This window comes from Schistocerca gregaria, chromosome 11 (genome assembly GCF_023897955.1).
Source record: "Schistocerca gregaria isolate iqSchGreg1 chromosome 11, iqSchGreg1.2, whole genome shotgun sequence".
In the NCBI taxonomy this organism is placed as follows: Eukaryota; Metazoa; Arthropoda; class Insecta; order Orthoptera; family Acrididae; genus Schistocerca; species Schistocerca gregaria.
In genome coordinates, this window is record NC_064930.1 from 136,323,759 (window position 1) to 136,337,305 (window position 13,547).

The 13,547-nt window shown below is 38.3% G+C and overlaps 1 protein-coding gene across 3 annotated transcripts in view; it reads left to right on the forward strand.

Annotated features, from left to right (window-relative positions):
• LOC126294993 (zinc finger protein 59-like) overlaps positions 1-13,547 on the forward strand; it is an 85,613-nt gene that overhangs the window by 47,831 nt on the left and 24,235 nt on the right. For all 3 annotated transcript variants that reach the window (XM_049987237.1, XM_049987239.1, XM_049987238.1), the window contains exon 4: positions 10,895-10,987. In XM_049987237.1, the coding sequence (XP_049843194.1) occupies positions 10,895-10,987 (93 nt within the window). The remainder of the gene's footprint in view (positions 1-10,894; positions 10,988-13,547) is intronic.

Below are 13,547 nucleotides of genomic sequence, written 5' to 3' on the forward strand. Positions count from 1 at the left end.
CCAGGTGAGAGAGCCCCTTCTGTTCTCCCAACATTCTCCCCACTGCACCCCGCCCCCCTACATGATTGGCAACAAATCCCTCTACTTACTACCTTACAACAGCTCCCACATTTCTCACTCATGGTCAGTTTAAAAATAATAATAATTAAGTCTAAAGAATATTTTAATTTTAAGGACGCGAGATTGACAAAAAATGACACAAAGGTCTTATGTTCGGTGGTTCTTATTCTTTTTGTACTGATTTAGAGATACAATGACAGAAGAATGCATTTGTAATTAATTTGATTTTAGAGAATTTACGTTATTAGGTGTGTTTGGATAAGTTTTTAAACGTTTATAAGTTGGAAAATTTAGGCCTAGATCGCGTCTATCTAATTAGTAAACAACACAAAATGTGTTAATTAAATACAATTTAGAAACATTTAATAACACTTTTATGGCGACAGTAGTCACTGATGAAACTAGTAGTAGTCTTTTTTAAACGCATTTTGCACTATCAAGAAAACTTCAATGTAATTTCTTGTGTTTGTCATGAAAATTTCTGGTTATGTCGCGATTATCGGTACTTCAGCTAAAGAATAAGTTTTTTCAAGAACAAGTGCTGATCAGACGCTAATATTCAGTCATGTGACAAGAACGGTCACTACAGCTAAAGAATAAGTTTTTTTCAAGAACAAGTGCTGATCGGACGCTAATATTCAGTTGTGTGACAAGAACGGTCACTACAGCAAGTATACAAAACAAAGAAAATTTAAGTTTGACACTATTTCCTCTTACATAAGTTCTTTTAGCAGACGAAGAAAATACCTGCGATCTCACTCGGCGGCCATCTTGGTTCTGACAGCCTACTGAATCAGTAATTAGGATTTCTTCGATTCGATTCACATATTGAGTGCAAGAAAATGACTGTGCACGCTGTAATTATTCAAGTCTTGTCCTTATGCTCATTGGGGAAGTGATATGTAGTGGGGGTGTAGTATATTTCTAGATTCATCACTTATAGCTGGTTCTTAACTCTGTGAAATAGGTTTTCCTAGGATAGTTTGCATCTATCTTCAAGCATCTGTGTGTCTAAGAAACTTCCTGGCTGATGAAAACTGTGTGCCCGACTGAGACTCGAACTCGGGACCTTTTGCCTTTTGCGGGCAAGTGCTCTAGTGCTCTACCATCCCCCAGGCTGTGGCTAAGCCATGTGTCTTCAGTATCCTTTCTTTCAGTAGTGCTAGTTCTGCATGGTTCTCAGGAGAGCTTCTGTAAAGTTTGGAAGGTAGGAGACGAGGTACTGGCAGAAGTAAAGCTGTGAGTACCGGGCGTGAGTCGTGCTTCGGTAGGTCAGATTGTAGAGCACTTGCCCGCGAAAGGCAAAAGGTCCCGAGTTCAAGTCTCGGCCGGGCACACAGTTTTAATCTGCCTGGAAGTTTCATATCAGTGCACACTCCGCTGCAGAGTGAAAATTTCAATCTGTGTGTCTAGTTTCTTAGCATCTCTGTGAAACTGTCACATGGGTCAAACAAACTAGTGAACATTGGTGGTGCTCATATTTGTATACGTTGAGTATTCTGTGTTAATCATATGTGTTGCAGGTGCCTCACACCTGAGCAGGCTTGTAGGATGGATTTCACAAATGTTTTATAAGCAATCTCCTTTGCGGACTGGTTGCATTTTCCCAATATTTTGTATTTTACCGGTGAAGCAAAGTCTGTTATACAAGTGCAAGTTTATATTTCTGAACAGACCATTAACCTCAGCAGTTTTGTCCCTTAGGAATAAATAAATACACACACACACACACACACACACACACACACACACACACACACACACACACAATGTGTCTCTCTCTCTCTCTCTCTCTCTCTCTCTCTCTCTCTCTCTCTCTATCTGTCTCTTCTGAAAATTTACAAGTTGACTATCTCTGCACCAAAATATAAACAGCATTATGAATGAGCTACAAGCAACAAATTCGAATTCCTGGCTTTTATACAATAAGTAAACTGTACCATCACGATCCAGTACAGGTGACTTTCTTCTGCCTTAACACTGCATAATATGAACATGAGAGAACTACAGAGGAATGTTTTTGATACCTTATGAGACAGGAAAATGCTGATTTGTTTTTTACGCACGTTCTGAACAAGAAATTTCTTAACTGCTGCAATGTTTCCTTGCATTTGGATGAAAACATGAGCTCAGTCCTAGGAACCACAAAAGAAAAAGTCAGTGAATTACACCATCAACAAAAAGCTATTTTATAACAAATAGCGCAATTAATGTGAAAGAGGAAGAAATACTCAGTTATTTTCAAGTAATTTTTAACCACAGGTTAATGAGACGAAGTACAATGTGATGCATTTGGAATGTCATTAGAAATACCTAATATTGGGAAATTTTTTCACTTCTGAAAAAAATCTCAGGTGATCGGTAAGTTTGAAACTTCAGTCACTGGGAACTCGTTGGAGATCAACCTGATGTTTTCGTCATAATCGTTTGCACCTCAAGAAAGCATTATCACCATTGGTATAATGAACGGAAACCACCATCTGAATCACTATTTTCTGTAATAAAGATGGGCAGTTTTCACAGTAGTAGCAGATCAGCTCCATATAACAGAAAAGGGCAAATGAGAGAAGGCAATGCAAATAGTACGTGAGTGTAATACTATAAAAATAGTAATAATGTTACAACAAAAAATATTAAATCATGGTCTCATTCATATCCAATGCTGTTAGCTGCAAATTGTCAATAATGGTAATATTTTACAGAAAACGGTTGAAAAAGTAAAGAGTATGCAATACATGGACTGAAGAGGTGCAGTGGTAGATAGAAATTATTATAACAGTATGGAATTCTGTGTTCATTTGTCTAATGACCTCTGAACTCTCTTTTTATAGCCGAGTCAGTGAAGCCAAAAGAAGTTTGATTAGCGGAAAAAATCGTGTAGACACAAATTTTTCCACAGTGCCAAGACTGAGTCTCCTGATCTATGTACTAAAAATCCTGAATGGTAGGATGTGAGTCTTGGGATCGGGGAGTGATGTTTAAAGGTCACTTTATATTTCATTTTGAATAACTCAAACTGCAGTTTCTACTGAAAATGTTTTGCAGTACAGAATCAAACTACATGGAATTTCCTAAAAAATGTTAGTGTCTCTTTAATCTGTGCGTAATAGTTTCCACAATTAAGGATATAGAAAAAGTAGATTATTAAAATATTGTTTTAACAGTACAAAATTAATTTATCTTTATATGTACCGGTTTAAAAACAAGTTAGTGTACCACATTTAAGTGCAGTAGAGCCATATTAAGGGATAAATTATATTCTGGGAGTGCAAGAGTGTGAAGGGGGAGATACGGGAAGTAGAAGCAAAGGAAAGATAGATTGCCAGATTATGTTCATTCTCTTCCTTCCTTCACAGGTCTGCAAACTGAAGATAAAGGTAGTTATTCCCTATTCTGTCTATCCCACTACGTCACAAGAAGCAACCAAAGGGTGTGGTTCAAAGTTATTACAACTGTGCACAATGTGCCTATGAAGAGCTCACTACAACAGTCTGCAGACATACTTGGTGGCCGTTTATTTGCCACAGAATGTGTTAAGACTTAATGAAATGCTGATATCAGTTACTAATGGCATTAACACAAGAAACACATCTCCAGAGTGATCTATGCTGTCAGAGGGGAAATTGATTGTGTCATCCTGTATGGCAGTTGTAGCCTTCTGCGAAATGAAAGGTCCCTCATCATGAGTGCTGTTTGCTTTTCAATTTACACATACTATACCTCCCCAGCATTTATTGTCCAGTTCTCTTGTGTGAGTAGACAAAATAACTTCACTGAGCTCAAATTTGTACAGTGGAGTTATTTTCAGTTTATTAAGGGAGTACTACTTTATAGTTTTGTGGTGAGCTATTACGTAAACAAATCTCAGCAGCTGAAGCTCTGTTGTCAGAGCTGGAGCTCTGTTGCTGGAACTGTATTGTCACTGAAGAGCCTGTCTAAACTGTAACGATATGTCAATTTATACCTGACAATGTCAATTTCTTTGTCTCTATTGTCCCTTTCTGGAATATTTCTCATGGCATGAGGAATATCAAAATAAACATCTCCAGCTTTTACTTACCCAACATTTGAAGAAGTCCAGAGCCTTGAATAGCATTTCTCTACAACTGAGGTTGGTAACCTAGGTGTTACTGAACTTCAGCATGTTGTAGTTGTTGTTGTGCTCTTCAGTCCTGAGACTGGTTTGATTCAGCTCTCCATGCTACTTCTCCTCAGCAAGCATTTTCATCTCCCAGTACCTACTGCAACCTACACCCTTCTGAATTTGCTTAGTGTATTCATCTCTTTGTCTCCCTCTACGATTTTTACCCTTCACGCTGCCCTCCAATACTAAATTGGTGATCCCTTGATGCTTCAGAACATGTCCTATCTATGATCCCTTCTTATCATCAAGTTGTGCCACAAACTTCTCTTCTCCCCAATCCTATTCAGTACCTTCTCATTAGTTATGTGATCTACCCATCTAATCTTCAGCATTCTTCTGTAGCACCACATTTCAAAAGCTTCTACTCTCTTCTTGTCCAAACTATGTATCGTCTATGTTTCACATCCATACATGGCTACACTCCATACAAATACTTTCAGAAACTACTTCCTGATACTTAAATCTATACTTGATGTTAACAAATTTCTCTTCTTCAGAAACGATTTCCTTGCCATTGCCAGTCTACATTTTATATCCTCTCTACTTCGACCATCATCAGTTATTTTACTCCCCAAATTTGTTACTTGTATTACCATTGTTTGTGTATATCTGCACTGTGAAGTGTTAAAGCATATTGTGTAAAAGAAATGAAACACCTTCACTCTTCCCCTTCCACCTCCCATGCACTCCCTTCCACCCCCCCTCCCCTCCTCCACCCATACCGTGGGCATATCTTCACACTGTGTCCCCAGTTATTCATTAGCCAAACTGTGGAAGGGTCCATATACACTCCTGGAAATTGAAATAAGAACACCGTGAATTCATTGTCCCAGGAAGGGGAAATTTTATTGACACATTCCTGGGGTCAGATACATCACATGATCACACTGACAGAACCACAGGCACATAGACACAGGCAACAGAGCATGCACAATGTCGGCACTAGTACAGTGTATATCCACCTTTCGCAGCAATGCAGGCTGCTATTCTCCCATGGAGACGATCGTAGAGATGCTGGACGTAGTCCTGTGGAACGGCTTGCCATGCCATTTCCACCTGGCATCTCAGTTGGACCAGCGTTCGTGCTGGACGTGCAGACCGCGTGAGGCGACGCTTCATCCAGTCCCAAACATGCTCAATGGGGGACAGATCCGGAGATCTAGCTGGCCAGGGTAGTTGACTTACACCTTCTAGAGCACGTTGGGTGGCACGGGATACATGCGGACGTGCATTGTCCTGTTGGAACAGCAAGTTCCCTTGAGGGTCTATGAATGGTAGAACGATGGGTTCGATGACGGTTTGGATGTACCGTGCACTATTCATTGTCCCCTCGACGATCACCAGAGGTGTACGGCCAGTGTAAGAGATCGCTCCCCACACCATGATGCCGGGTGTTGGCCCTGTGTGCCTCGGTCGTATGCAGTCCTGATTGTGGCGCTCACCTGCACGGCGCCAAAAACAAGAAGTGTTGGAAATGAAGGAAAAGGAAATGAAGCAAAAGGTGACATTGTGGGAAAAGAGTCTCATATGCCAGAAAATATTCAAACCAGACCTGTGAGCATGAGAATGTGTTCAGCTGATAAATCCAGACAGCAATAAATAGGCAGGTGATATAATTAAAAATTAAGAACATGTTGTTGTATGAGTGGAGGGAGAAAACACCACTGAAACTGTAGGCTAATCATAGCGAGTAGAAGAGGAAATTTGCTGACTGCCTAGTTCAGCGGTTCTGTTGTGAGATGTCAGTTGGTCTGCTTGTGACCCGCTGAAGAATGTGTTACAACATCAAAAGCAGCAGACTGACTTAAATGGCGGATTAACTTGAGCCTCTTTAATATTATGTGAATACAAAGGGTTTTTAAAGTATGTGTTATGCTCCAAAACTCTGTATTTGTTCTGTTGTTGCAAATATCCATCTAAAATCCGCATTTGTCTTACGTATGACATTAACGAAAATTCGCATTTATGTTCAGTTTCTGAAGGAGAGAGTGAGTTTTACAGGAATGTACTGGCAAAAAAATTGTAACTTGTTCAAGCAGAAGTAGTCTGTTACTGGCGGCTGACCATTGAAACTTGGAGACCTTAGGCTACCGAAATGATGCTGCTGTTCGGAGAGAAATGAAACCTCTTTTCCATAAGTATTTAGGTATTTCTAAGGTACTATCAGTGGTTACTCTTGGTGGCTATAGAGTTCTTTCAGAAGCAAAGCTTTAACTTTACTAGCAAGAATTCTTCTCTATTTCATAAACGGTTTGTGAGCCTCTGTGTTTTGTACAAACCATAATCAAGAAAATAAGTGTATCCACTAAGTTGCTCACCTATCTAATGAATGATCCCATTCATTCTGGAGAACTACCTTGTCGATAGAAACTGTAGTTGATGATGTCATCGTTAAAAACTACACCAGTTTTATCATACCAACCATTTCTTAACGCAATTTATGACATGAATAGCATTTACGAAAATGCTTATATTTTTCTGGTCTTGTCAACTGCATTTGATATTGAGCAAGTAACTTTATTTTTTATGCCAGTAATTCCTAGACACTGCCGGACCTTTTTATTCTGTTGTGTACTGTACCATACGAAGTAAATGCAACAAGTCTCATTCCATCTTGCTTCAGCTGGATAATTACTTGAATCAATAGATGCTAGACATCACTAAGAGTGACATTGCGACTCAGGTACACATGAATAGGGTGAATATGGTAATACATCAGTGCAAGAAATATGAACACCAGAGCAATGATAGGCAAAGTTATTACTACAATCGTCTGAAGTATATTCCCATAAATTGATGAAACCATCTTTCAGCAAAGTGTAATTGAAATTTAGCTTTTCTTGGGCTTTACTTCCTCAAAAAACAGTATACCTTTGTTTTCATTTTCTCCTTCCCGAAAATAATTCTTAGTTGTTCACAGCCTCTTTGTTAATTGTGCATGAGCATTTGAGATCATTTACAAAATTTTGGAGATGTGTTTCAGAAGGTTGTTGCAACAAGGCATGCTTCAAACAGAGTGTATCCATTGAGCTACTAATTTTCAAGAGCACGCCCTCCAGAATAAATTTGTTGTCACACCACACAGTGCATTATCTTATTTTTAAATTGGAACTTATTTAACGTAGTGGCAACTATGATTTTCTGTATTTACTGAGTTTCAGATGATGTAGGACATTTGACTGAGCCATCTCACAGTTTTCATCTCAGACTTGATTTTGGAAGAAGTTGATTTTGGAAGGAGTTGATTTTGGAAGGAGTTGATTTTGGAAGGAGTTGATTTTGGAAGGAGTTGATTGATTTTGGAAGGAGTTGATTGATTTTGGAAGGAGTTGATTGATTTTGGAAGGAGTTGATTGATTTTGGAAGGAGTTGATTGATTTTGGAAGGAGTTGATTGATTTTGGAAGGAGTTGATTGATTTTGGAAGGAGTTGATTGATTTTGGAAGGAGTTGATTGATTTTGGAAGGAGTTGATTGATTTTGGAAGGAGTTGATTGATTTTGGAAGGAGTTGATTGATTTTGGAAGGAGTTGATTGGTTTTGGAAGGAGTTGATTGGTTTTGGAAGGAGTTGATTGGTTTTGGAAGGAGTTGATTGGTTTTGGAAGGAGTTGATTGGTTTTGGAAGGAGTTGATTGGTTTTGGAAGGAGTTGATTGGTTTTGGAAGGAGTTGATTGGTTTTGGAAGGAGTTGATTGGTTTTGGAAGGAGTTGATTGGTTTTGGAAGGAGTTGATTGGTTTTGGAAGGAGTTGATTGGTTTTGGAAGGAGTTGATTGGTTTTGGAAGGAGTTGATTGGTTTTGGAAGGAGTTGATTGGTTTTGGAAGGAGTTGATTGGTTTTGGAAGGAGTTGATTGGTTTTGGAAGGAGTTGATTGGTTTTGGAAGGAGTTGATTGGTTTTGGAAGGAGTTGATTGGTTTTGGAAGGAGTTGATTGGTTTTGGAAGGAGTTGATTGGTTTTGGAAGGAGTTGATTGGTTTTGGAAGGAGTTGATTGGTTTTGGAAGGAGTTGATTGGTTTTGGAAGGAGTTGATTGGTTTTGGAAGGAGTTGATTGGTTTTGGAAGGAGTTGATTGGTTTTGGAAGGAGTTGATTGGTTTTGGAAGGAGTTGATTGGTTTTGGAAGGAGTTGATTGGTTTTGGAAGGAGTTGATTGGTTTTGGAAGGAGTTGATTGGTTTTGGAAGGAGTTGATTGGTTTTGGAAGGAGTTGATTGGTTTTGGAAGGAGTTGATTGGTTTTGGAAGGAGTTGATTGGTTTTGGAAGGAGTTGATTGGTTTTGGAAGGAGTTGATTGGTTTTGGAAGGAGTTGATTGGTTTTGGAAGGAGTTGATTGGTTTTGGAAGGAGTTGATTGGTTTTGGAAGGAGTTGATTGGTTTTGGAAGGAGTTGATTGGTTTTGGAAGGAGTTGATTGGTTTTGGAAGGAGTTGATTGGTTTTGGAAGGAGTTGATTGGTTTTGGAAGGAGTTGATTGGTTTTGGAAGGAGTTGATTGGTTTTGGAAGGAGTTGATTGGTTTTGGAAGGAGTTGATTGGTTTTGGAAGGAGTTGATTGGTTTTGGAAGGAGTTGATTGGTTTTGGAAGGAGTTGATTGGTTTTGGAAGGAGTTGATTGGTTTTGGAAGGAGTTGATTGGTTTTGGAAGGAGTTGATTGGTTTTGGAAGGAGTTGATTGGTTTTGGAAGGAGTTGATTGGTTTTGGAAGGAGTTGATTGGTTTTGGAAGGAGTTGATTGGTTTTGGAAGGAGTTGATTGGTTTTGGAAGGAGTTGATTGGTTTTGGAAGGAGTTGATTGGTTTTGGAAGGAGTTGATTGGTTTTGGAAGGAGTTGATTGGTTTTGGAAGGAGTTGATTGGTTTTGGAAGGAGTTGATTGGTTTTGGAAGGAGTTGATTGGTTTTGGAAGGAGTTGATTGGTTTTGGAAGGAGTTGATTGGTTTTGGAAGGAGTTGATTGGTTTTGGAAGGAGTTGATTGGTTTTGGAAGGAGTTGATTGGTTTTGGAAGGAGTTGATTGGTTTTGGAAGGAGTTGATTGGTTTTGGAAGGAGTTGATTGGTTTTGGAAGGAGTTGATTGGTTTTGGAAGGAGTTGATTGGTTTTGGAAGGAGTTGATTGGTTTTGGAAGGAGTTGATTGGTTTTGGAAGGAGTTGATTGGTTTTGGAAGGAGTTGATTGGTTTTGGAAGGAGTTGATTGGTTTTGGAAGGAGTTGATTGGTTTTGGAAGGAGTTGATTGGTTTTGGAAGGAGTTGATTGGTTTTGGAAGGAGTTGATTGGTTTTGGAAGGAGTTGATTGGTTTTGGAAGGAGTTGATTGGTTTTGGAAGGAGTTGATTGGTTTTGGAAGGAGTTGATTGGTTTTGGAAGGAGTTGATTGGTTTTGGAAGGAGTTGATTGGTTTTGGACGGAGTTGATTGATTTTGGACGGAGTTGATTGATTTTGGACGGAGTTGATTGATTTTGGACGGAGTTGATTGATTTTGGACGGAGTTGATTGATTTTGGACGGAGTTGATTGATTTTGGACGGAGTTGATTGATTTTGGAAGGAGTTGATTGATTGTGGAAGGAGTTGATTGATTGTGGAAGGAGTTGATTGATTGTGGAAGGAGTTGATTTTGGAATATGCAGTCCTTAATTTTTCATGTAATCGCAGAATTTCCAGTTCCTGCCACTTCAACTTTTTTTTTAATGTAATAACTCCTTCGTTTAGTACTGATCTGCTCCCTACATTCTCCTCAACAGAAGCAGCTCTGGCAGGCATCAAAACTACAGCTTATTTACTGTCTTCTTTTCACAGCTTCCTTTTAGCGAGTGCTTTACTGGCTGTTATCTTTCTTGTAATATTGTCAACAGATATTTCAGTAAACTGGGAAATACACAAGGAACTGCTGAGCTGCTCCAGGCTCAAGAGACCACCCTTGTCTTAGAATTAAAACTTGTTTAACGATGATAAAGGTTTGTTGTTCCTCACTGAAATCCATATCACACACAGAACAGCTCTGAGTCAGATTGTCTTTCCTAGAAATTGCTCTCAACCATTTTGAAATTGTACTTTACTTTTTGGAGACCTACAAAATATTTACCTTTTGTTTCTCTTCGCCCAAATCAGTACACTGGATCAAAAAACGTGGGCATTTTTTGTTCATTTCCTTCTATAAATACCTGTAACTATATCTCTCAATGCCGCTTTATAATCGCAACCTTCAACTCTTAAATACTCACTCACAACTCTATAAAGAAACTCTCAAAATAAGTTGAGGCAGAAGAAACAAATGCCATCTGATCACATGTGAACTTGAGTCTCAAGTGACAGTGCTAATCGTAGTTCTTGGGCTCGCCACCTTTCCTATTCTATTACGTTAATGCATGGGAAGTAATTACTTTATCTTCTTCTTGCTATGGGCAAACTGTGAGGTTACCAAATGAATGACAAGGGTCAGTAAGCACCTTGAATACAGTGTGTACTGACTGACTACTGTAAAATTAGTACTGTATGGCTGTGTGAAATTGTGGTGATCTGTGTTGGCAGAATAGCTGCTCAATAAATTATATTTATTTTTATTTTTGTGTACAAATGATGCAAATCTCTGAAAAGTTGTGTGATATTTATAAAAAAAAATATTGGGGGCAATGTCGTAAGTACAAATGGGTACAAGCAGTTTTAACTGATAGATTTTCTGTTTCTTTCAGTTTTTTGAAGATGACTTAGGGATCTCGTGGCCAAATGATTTTATCAAGGAGGATCCTGAACTAAATTTGGAGGTGGATGAAACTGAGAATACTGTAAGCACTCACATCTCTGATTTATTGCATGTAGTGTGAGAAAAACATATTTGTTTAATTGCTTAATGTAAATAATGCAGTACTGTGGGACAGGCATAGATTGAGTGTTTCCTGCAATTAAGTACAATTCCTAATTTTCCAGTGCTCTTCCACTGTTCCACTTGATGTGGATTATCAACTGTTATTTGCTTACTGTTCTGAATCGAATCAAAATAGAATTTGTAACAATAACTTCAACCATATTTTCAGTGACCATTATGAATGTTAAACATTTTCTATAAGTTTAAACCTGGGGAATGTAGATCATTTGAAAAAAATTGCTGCTTTCAATAATCTATGATTAATGGAATGCAGAATAATACATTGGACATTTTCATCTTTTCTGTGAATCATTGCTATATTCAAGTTCGTACCAAAAATTTTCAAAGGTGCCTGAGGTATGAAATGTGATAATATTTGTATGTGATAAATCACCCTTGATACATTAGTCTTAAAATATTTATAATATGGCTACCACAGTGGTATATGTTGAATTACTTATAGATTTGTCAGTCACAGAAAAACTCATGTACCTGCACAGATAAATTTGTGTATTACCTCACCATTGAAGTCGTAACTGATCAAAACAAATTATCTTCTTGGCACACCCTTCAGCTTTGTTATGGTTTGCTTGTTTGAAGCATAAAATTTAACCTGGTAAACTAAAATGTGGTGGTATAATTTTTTTTGTCTTGCGTAAGAGAAAGCGGATGGTTAGATTCATAAACTTCTCACAGGTGTAAAATCTAACAAATGTTGGGGAATATAAGAGCGAGGACTGAAAAACATAAATCTAAATACATATTACACAAGACAAAATACGGTGCACGGCGGTGAGTATGGTTCCACCACATTTAGTCATTTACTTCTCTTTTCCACTTGCAAATAGAGTGAAGGAAATGCAAGCATACCAGTCAAGGAACAAAATTAATCATGCTAGGTACAGCGCATATGGCATATAAAAAAAAGAGTGCATGTGGTGGAGTTGGTTCCTGCATCAAATTTACTCTTCCCAAAGTAAGCGTTTGTTTGTTACGCCTAATTCTGTTGCATATGCATAACGTAATAATTATTTTTTGTGGTACACAGACATCGTAGTTTTTATATATGGTATTCAGTTTGGAGAATATGCTCAGTATTGAAATGAATTCACTTACTGTGTTCCTTTTCTGTCACTGCTCTGATATTTTACCACATTACACCAGTTCACAATAAGAGGAAGATCAACACCTTGGAATATTAACTTAGTAGTTGGCATTGCACTTCATAAAATTTTCCATTGGGAAACATGCCTCTGCATTGGTTCTATGTTGCATCCTTCATGCTATTGTGTGGAAAATTAAGCTGAAATGCATAAATTTTAATTCCATGTTGTCCACTATCTTTACAATCCACAGTACTCAAAAAAAATTGTTCTTTTACGTTTACAATTTCACCGTCTATGACCGTATACTGCCCAACAGCAACCTTAAACCCTAGTTGATCACCTCCCATTGTTCTGTCAAAACTCACTATGTATTGGTGCACATCTAAACTCTTGCTCTTCCAGAATATTACAATAACAAAAGCCCATTAAATGTTTTCAATTTCAATACACACACTGGTGATTCCAAAATTAACAAAAGACATTAGACAAAACAGGAAACATAGGAAAATAAAACTCAGTTTCTTTCTGGCAGTCACAGAGGATACACAAGATGTGATCCATTATATTATAGGCAAATACTAGTATACAAAGCCAAACATGTAAAGTTCCATTATGTTTGCTGATCAACATCTATATCTGCACTGAACCTCAAATGCCAGTTCCCTAAATTTTCTCAACATTGACTTGTAAAAAGAACAGCATATTCTCTCCACAGATTCCTGTTTGCATTTCTGAACCATATCTATAATACAGGATGTACATAAAGTCTGGAACACTATACGTTATATGTTATTTATGCACCAGAACCAAACAATGTACGTATGTCAGTTTTTTCATGTATACCGCCACAGCGTAGTTTGGTAATCTGCCGAGTCAGCAGTAGTTGCAAACATGGCAAGTTTAGGTGCAGACCGAGCTTTCTGTGTGTTGGAGTTTGACAAAAACTAGTGTGTGACAGCTGTTCAACAGATGTTTAGAACCAAGTATGGTAAGAAGGCACCAAAAAGGAAGGCTGTTTACCACTGGCACAAAAAATTCATTACAATGGGTTGCTTCTGCCGGCAAAGAGAAGCGGATGTCCCAGTATGAGTGATGTGAATGTGGAGCATTTACAAGAGACATTCATAAGGAGTCAAAAGAAGTCAGTGCGTCGTGTATCCCGTGAACTCAAAATGGCGCCAGTGACTATGTGGAAAGTCCAGTGACAGAAGCTGTCTATGAATACAGGAAGTGGCTGCCACAGTCAACAATGCCATGCTGGGACAAGTATAGCAATAATTCGAATACCGTATTGACACCTGCCAGGTCACTCATAGTTCACATATGGACTGTTTGTTAAAAAACTTCCTGAGTTTCTCTTTGAAATACAGTATG